Source organism: Perca fluviatilis, chromosome 11 (assembly GCF_010015445.1).
Source record: "Perca fluviatilis chromosome 11, GENO_Pfluv_1.0, whole genome shotgun sequence".
Classification (NCBI taxonomy): Eukaryota; Metazoa; Chordata; class Actinopteri; order Perciformes; family Percidae; genus Perca; species Perca fluviatilis.
Genome location: NC_053122.1, coordinates 24,142,126 through 24,150,035, shown reverse-complemented (window position 1 = coordinate 24,150,035; position 7,910 = coordinate 24,142,126). Strand labels below are relative to the sequence as shown.

At 38.3% G+C, this 7,910-nt stretch overlaps 1 protein-coding gene across 1 annotated transcript; it reads left to right on the top strand.

Moving 5' to 3' along the window:
* Positions 1 to 2,925: 2,925 nt before the first annotated feature.
* On the top strand, positions 2,926 to 7,720 carry elovl1a (ELOVL fatty acid elongase 1a). The gene is made up of 8 exons (XM_039815962.1): positions 2,926 to 3,245; positions 4,061 to 4,154; positions 4,418 to 4,608; positions 4,723 to 4,803; positions 4,988 to 5,044; positions 5,161 to 5,266; positions 5,480 to 5,619; positions 5,757 to 7,720. Exons 2-8 carry the CDS (start codon positions 4,094 to 4,096, stop codon positions 6,063 to 6,065), a joined length of 945 nt encoding a protein of 314 aa, XP_039671896.1. The 5' UTR covers positions 2,926 to 3,245; positions 4,061 to 4,093; the 3' UTR covers positions 6,066 to 7,720.
* Positions 7,721 to 7,910: the final 190 nt, after the last annotated feature.

Genomic DNA, 7,910 nt, shown 5'->3' with positions numbered 1-7,910 from the left:
AAGTATGACACATTTGCTTTTTTAGGACCTTTTCCCTGCCAGCAGCAGTGTCTCCACAAGCTTGTCTGGACCAGAAATGTTCTACATAAATACTAGCGTAATTCATTCTATACAAAATCCTTCCTGACTAAAAGCACAGCAACAATCTGTTTGATTTGCTACACTGACAACAGTTTATAAGTTTATTAATTGACACCACATTTTGTAAACATTTAGAACTGATTTGCCTTTGACATAATGGTAATGTTTTATACTTCATGTGGAGCTATACTTTCTTTACTAAGCACTAGAAAAAGCAAAATAAAGTAGTATTAGTTTTAATAGTTATGGTGTCTTATTTTCTATATTTATTTTTTTGACTGCTGGAGTACTTTGCTCTATGCTTATTGTTATTTACTTTTTTTTATTTGGATGCACCAAACACACCAAGGCAAATTCGATCCAAGGGAAAACTTATTTAGGCAATAAATTTCATTCTGATTCTGATATTTCCCTTATCACCTTAACTAACCTCGATTTCACAACGTGTAAATCATTGTGACTCATACTGAAAATAAGTCATTCATTCAATAATAACAATATTATAAAATCACTGAGGTCAAACCTGCAATCTCTGTTTTTTGGATGGTCCATCAATTTATTTAAATTGGCACTTAGAACCTGTTGATATTTCTCCATAAAATCGAGTGAGTGCTTTATAAAGTCCAGAATTAATGAATTAGTACATTTCAAGTGTCTGAATAAGTGTTCTTAAGCAAAGTTAAACAACAAAATATCAAAACCTAAAACCGTCATGTTATTAGAAGACTGAAAAGGGTGTCCTGAGATGGTGATGTTTCAGTAATTAGCATGCTAATGGGTGAGTTTCTATGTCATCCTGTTAAAAGACGTGAAGTGTGAAGTGTGTTCACATTCATTTGTTCCAGTGAGAGACCTGAACTTTCAAATATTAACACAATTGACCCTGTTCCTAGGTTGTATAACAGGTTGTACAATTAGTAAGTATCAGTTATAGTAATTATTTGTACATGTTTTCGGTCAGACGAGTGCAATGAATGAAACAGCTAGGTTGCAAACCACACTACTATATGATGAAACACAATACTTAACACATTAGCCCACATGAAATCTTCTCATTACAAACTCTGGAGGATCAGATTTCAACAATGACAGTGTCACTAAAAGATGGATTTATGACTCATGTGTTTGGGAATTTATGCTATTTTACAACCTACCTCATTACATGTCCACATTCATGTTCACTGAGTTCATTCATTCCTTCTCAGCAGCCAAGCTCAGTCTTCCACATCCAGAAGCATCTCTCCTGTCCAATCTTTCACAATTGGCTAATTGAGAACAACCCGCTATGTCTCGAGGCTGCTGTCTATTCTCTGGTTATGCTGTTGGGCAGAGAACTATGGGCCATGGACAACGTTATGTTGTTTGTTAGTTTCTATGTGATACATTCTATTGGGAAAAACGTGGACTTAAGTCAATGTGAAATGGCCACAAGACCAAGAAGAACAGGGAGTGTCTTGTAGTGTGCAGTAATATGGCAGCTATGAAAAACAGCTGACATATGGATAGAGACAAAGACACCAACTTTAACATTCAATCTGGGTCAAAAACATGTCAGTGTTCAAAACGTTGTAATGTTTCAGTCATGCTTTGTTTTTTTTCTACATCTTTTTAGTGGAGAAATGGTGGAAATTTTGGTAGTATATATTTCGTATATCAATGCTTTGTCATTTTGGAAAACCCCTTGTGGATGAGCTAACGGTTTCTATCGAGATACTTGGCTGCTGCATAGCTTTGCCAGAAATTCTTCAGTGCAGCTACTCCTTTGCAGAAACACTTCTGTAAACAGCTCTATCCTTCTCTTTAGAGATCAATGAGTAAAACTAAACTGTTGAATATGTTAAGGAGCTCAGTGAAAGTCACACCTTCAAGTGGCCATTTAGTAGCGACTGCTCAAGTTTTCGGCCTTCTCTAAAACACAGCCTACCACCAAGATTGATGTACTGTGAGAGTACAAAGGTCGAAACTGCATGACATACAAGCACCAAATGCAATCACTGTTGCTTTCTTTCCCCCTAGAATTTGCTTCATGACAAACTGTCCAACGCAGGAATTTGTTTCAACTCGAAATTTTTAACTTGACATGTTCAAATCAAATCACCGTGTCATGTTTGTGTTTAAGATTTAGTGCATTAATCACACATTCAATTATTTAATGTCTGTGTTTTTTATGCCTGCACTTCATTGAAGAGCCACCATGTGCTAAATTGTCAAACGGTATGTAAACAGACAGCTATGATTCCTCCCTTCCTCCCTCATTCTCTCGTGCAGAGATTCCTTTCATTCCAGCCAACCTTTTAGTCTATCGTACGATTACGAAGGGGTGTACATTTCAAACTTCATCCAGGCCTCACGCCCATCATCCTGGGTGCTCGGGAAACAGGTCAAACCAGAGGCGCAGTAGAGTTTGTCATAGCAGCCAGGGTAGGACCCAGCCTCGGTGCTACAGCACAGGGATGGGCAACTCCAAAAAGTGACGTTAGGTTTGTGAATGTGTGTTATCTGATTTCACCTTTAGCCTAAATCATGCTGGAGGGACATTTTTTTATTATTTATTATATATTTATTTATTATTTATTTTTTGGGCACATAGAGTTTTAAACTATTGAGATTTTTTTTTGACCTGTAACTTTTTTTTGTTACCCTCAAGTGCTTATCAACTGGTTTTCGTTGCCCAACAATGGGGCCCATTCACCTTTAACCAAGGCTACAGGCCTTCATTCACTCCATGACCCCATCCCCTTTGCCACCATTGACGAGACAGTCCAATCACAAACAGGCTAAGTGAGGATGGGAAGGTGGAGCCAAGCATTGAAACAGGGTGTGGTCCTGAAACTACTAAGGTCTGTAGAGTCCCGGGGTTTAAATTGAGTTAAATGATCCCGGTCCCATATCTGGGCTGGCCTCTCACTTTTACTCTTTCTCTTGCTTCTTTCCCCATTTCTTACCTGTGAAACTTTCAGCTCTCGTTGGATTTCCAGCTAAATAAAATCCTAGACATTTGAGAGCAACTGGAGGCTACCACCCACGGAGACTTTCACGGACCTGGTTTTTCAGCTGATCACCTCTCACCGCTGCTCCTGATCTCTTTGATTCTCTGGATTGAGTGCTGCCTGCGCTGGCTGTGCAGCTGCCTTCCTCACACACGGGAGTTCGTACAGAGGCCGGTGAGTCACTTGGTACTAATAACAGCAAGTATTGTAGCAGTTTCAGGGAAAGTATTTTAGCACTTTCATGGATCTGAGATTGGTGTGTGTGTGTGTGCGCTGCTCCGTTGTGTTTTTAATGTATGAATGATTCTTTTTAATTCATCATCGTTAGACTGGTGTCTTGCCAGATACACCTTCCGTTTTATAGTTCAATAAAGTTGGACTAGGGCAACACAGCATTACTTCTGCTACTTTAAATAAAGTATGCTCTGTGGTTTTACTCCCTGGAAATCCCTGATCAGCTCATATCTTGGTGGGTTGGCTAAGCTGTCTGTGAGGGCCAAGTTCTTTGCCTCACCTGTTTGACTTGCTCTGTTAGTCAGCAGGAGAGTATTTCATTGTTTCTAAACTGACAGCAGAAATCAGATGTTTCACAATCCGTCATGATTCCTTCTGATATTTCATTCTCTTCATACTGGGTCATTGTTTTTCTTTTTTCATTTACTACATCAAATGAAATTTCTTTTATTTTATTTTTTAAAATGAATCACATTTAGTGCTGAAACAGTGAGGATTGGTAGTTTACATGCTACACTTTAGATAAGACAGTGAAATGAACTCCTACAGATTTCTGTGTATTTTTGGGGGGTTGTAAGCTTGTACACAAGGGGTGTTTGATGAGCCTGTGCAGCTGTCTCCTGTTTGTTCAGTCAGTGGGGGAAGCAGGTGGACAGGTCGCTTTGTCGCTCACCTGCCCAACCAACCGACCTCACCTTCAGCTCAGCTTCATCTCCTGGTTTCTGACTTTGTCATTTCTTATTTCTTTCCACCAGTGGTTTTAATAGGACAAGAAACAAGGTGTCACCATGCTTCGAGAAGCCGTATCAAACATTTTAAAATTCCACGATTATATACTGATGAGGACTGGTAAGTGTCTCTGTTACAGATTTACACCTTTTTGTATTTGTTTAAAAAAAAAAAGAATGAATATGTGGTGATCTAATGGCATAACAATATAAAGCTGTGTTAAAAAGTTTGATAAAGGCATTTTTGCTTCTGTCTTTTTTTAAAACTATCCCATGATTCTGCCCAAAAAACGGTGTATACACTGCATTTACTGTTTGTGTCTGTGTGTGTCTGACATGCTGAAAAATTAAGAAATGTGTTGTTGTTTTTTTTCTTCTCCCCAGATGTCCGAATCAGAGACTACCCACTGATGCAGGACCCTATACATATGACCGCCATCCTGTTGGCCTATGTCTTCCTCTCAATTTACGTTGGACCTCGTCTAATGGCGAACCGCAAACCCCTCTGTCTCAACACATCCATGATTGTCTACAACCTCAGCATGGTTTTACTGAACGCCTACATAGTGTATGAGGTAAATAAAATGATTGACAAATGGAGCTATCTCCTGACTAAAATCCCCCCATTTCCTCACCAACCAGAGTGCTTGTGAAATGTTAACAGCTGCTGATGTGTTTCTGTCACCTAGTTCATGATGGCTGGATGGGCCACCACCTACACGTGGAGATGTGACCTCGTTGACACCTCAACCCGGCCAGAGACTTTACGGGTAAGCCAGTAAATTGTTTATCATTTGCTTCAGAGCAGAGGAGCTCTCACTACCTGTTGCGTCCTAAAAGCGCTGACTTTCAGGTTAGGACTGTTTTCTAAAGGCTGCGAAATCATGTCCTTCAATGATTGTCCATAGTTAGATATGTGACATTACAGCTCTTTTCTTCCTTTTCTTCCCCCAGATGATTCGAGTGTGTTGGTTGTTTTATTTTTCAAAATACATCGAACTCCTTGACACAGTAAGGACATTCTCATCTCTCCTAACGTTTCTTTTTTTCTCTTGAACTTTTAGTTGTCAATGACATGTCTTCTGTGCATGTTAACTTTTAGCTTGTTCTACTTTTTTTGTTTTTAGCTATTCTTTGTGCTGAGGAAGAAACATAGCCAGATCACATTTCTCCACGTTTTTCATCACTCCTTCATGCCCTGGACGTGGTGGTGGGGCATCACCCTGACTCCTGGTGAGGTTTACTCAGCATAATATCAATGTAAAACACTTCATACAGACATTATGGATAAACAAAGAATTTTAGCCATAGACATGGCTTAACATCTTCTCAAATTACAGATTGATAATACTTTGCATCCAAAGACATGAAAGTTCAAATCCAAAACAACAGTTGCATAAAAATGTCTAATGAAATGCATCATTTCCTGTTTTTCCTCCTTTCAAGCTGGAGGAATGGGCTGCTTCCATGCCATGGTGAATGCTGCCGTCCACGTCATCATGTACTTCTACTACCTACTTTCTGCAGCAGGACCACGCTTCCAGAAATATCTGTGGTGGAAGAAGTACATGACCGCCATTCAGCTTGTACGTCCCTTTTTTTTAAATTTTTTTTTTTTTTAGAAGTATTATAATGACATGACTGGTATAATTGATTTTACAATGGATCTGGGTTAGAATGAGATTAGTAATAACAACCCTGTCCTTTCTCTATTGTTTTACAGACACAGTTTGTTCTGGTCTCCGTCCACATCAGCCAGTACTACTTCATGGAGAAGTGTGACTACCAGATTCCCATGTGGATCCACCTGATTTGGATGTATGGCGTCTTCTTCTTCCTCCTCTTCTCCAACTTTTGGATCCAGGCCTACATAAAGGGAAAGCGACTTCCTGCCGTAAAGGCCAAGCCAAAACAGAACGGCTCAACCAGTGAACCTATCGCTGTGGTGGCCAATGGGAAACACCTGGAGAATGGAAATGGACACCACCACACCAACGGCAAAATCCTCCTGGGCAAAGTAAAGGAAATCTGACTTGGTGACTCTGGAAATGAGAAATGAGAAGAAGAAGAGGAGGCTCTATAGAGCTACCTTGAAAATATTATTCATCATTCAAATCTAGTAGCATATTGGAACGGCACAGATTTCAATATGTTACTTCTAAACTTTATAATTTCTATATAAATCTTTCTTGTGCACTTGTTGGGATACGTGTTTTGGTGGTGATCTCTACATGCCACATTGTGTTTGTTAGTCGTTGTAAAAAAAAATTAACTGTGATAAACACTGTATGAAGATCGGTGCTCATTTTTGTCACTGATGGTATTCTTCAACTCAGGTTGGGCCCACACAAGCTTGACCTACACTACTGTTTGACTGGCATGACCGTTGTTGTTGGGAAGTAGCGCACCGAGTTTCCACTGAAGACCAGCACATATGAATAACGGGTACAAAGTTTATGCCAAAAAGATTGTCAAAGATTTAGTTTTATTCTGTTTTTATTTATCTTTTGAAATAAAACTTTTTTTTTAGATAAAGGTCTGTGTCATTTGGAAAGCAGTGATGGTGTGCAGTTTGTAAGAAACCTCAATTTTTCAATTTTAAGAATTGTGAAAAAGAAATGTTATACTGTATATTACAGTATTGATGCATTCAGCATTTTTGCATAATTAGGTAGTGACATATACACGGTTATATTAATCCATTGAATTTTGCAACACTGTATGGTCTATTCTCTCAGCACTCTGCATGAAGTTAATAGAAAGTCCCTTCCATTAAATTAGAAAAAAAGTGTGCTGTTTCTGAATATCACTGCAGAATGTATATATTGAATGTTTTTTGCTGTTGTTCATTACACGTGCACTCATGACAGTTGAAGGATGATCTAGTTTTGAAGCACTGCTAGCCTTTTAAAACCTGGATCTGATGATTGCCACTAAAAATACATAGTAATGGATGTTTAGGGATACCCAGAAGCTGTTTGTTACGATTAACCCTCACAATGCTCAATAGATTAACCTGTTTGAGAGCAGAAATAAAAATTTGATAAATGTATTTAAATTTTACTGTTTTCAAATGTTTCACCTAAGCAACAGTTAAATAAGCATTCCTTTAAAGCAGAGGTTTACTCATGTACGGAAAGCATTTCTGGAGATTTGTTTCAACAGCAAATCATGTCATTGATACATTTATCCTGTGGTATGATGGTGAGATATTTAGCTGCTGTTGGAGTGAGGTAGGAGGGAAAACCTCATCTTAAATAAATGTAAATTGATAGCATTCATTACTGATTGCAAATGTTCAATGATGTTCCAGCTTTGGCAGTATAACTGTCTCAGCCAACATGATTAAAACTGTAAAACTAAAAATAAGTGGCATGAAAGAAAACATGGACATTGCAATCAAAAGCTAAATGTTAGTTATTTCGTTAAAGTGAATAAGTGATCAAATATTTTAAATATGCATCTAATATGAACGCAAAAATGCTAAACCAGGTGTCAGCCTTATCATGTAGCACAGTCTGTCATAGCATGCACTGCAGCAATGAAATTCTTTTATCTGTGATCTGCATTGTGTTCTGCAACATTTCCACTGTTCACATTACTAAACAATTACTCAGAAGTGAATGCCATTACACCACAAGAAATGTTAGGTGCACCATTTAGGTTAATAAACTCAATGCCCTGTAAGAGTTATTTTCTGTTGTAAACCCTTGACAGTTTTATTATTCTACTCACACCTGTGAAAGTACATCACTACCAATAATGTTCAAAATATTTAAATCAAATGTAGATCATATTGTACAAAATGTACCTTCAAATATCCTTCTGCAGTCTCAATGTCAAATAAGCCATACTATACACTGAACTTTAACTGGTT

Coding starts and splice junctions, on each gene's coding strand:
- elovl1a (XM_039815962.1), top strand. CDS start 4,094: ATGCTTCGAGAAGCCGTATCAAACATTTTAAAATTCCACGATTATATA. Junction 5,045..5,160: donor ACATCGAACTCCTTGACACA/GTAAGGACATTC, acceptor TTTTGTTTTTAG/CTATTCTTTGTGCTGAGGAA. Junction 5,620..5,756: donor ACATGACCGCCATTCAGCTT/GTACGTCCCTTT, acceptor ATTGTTTTACAG/ACACAGTTTGTTCTGGTCTC.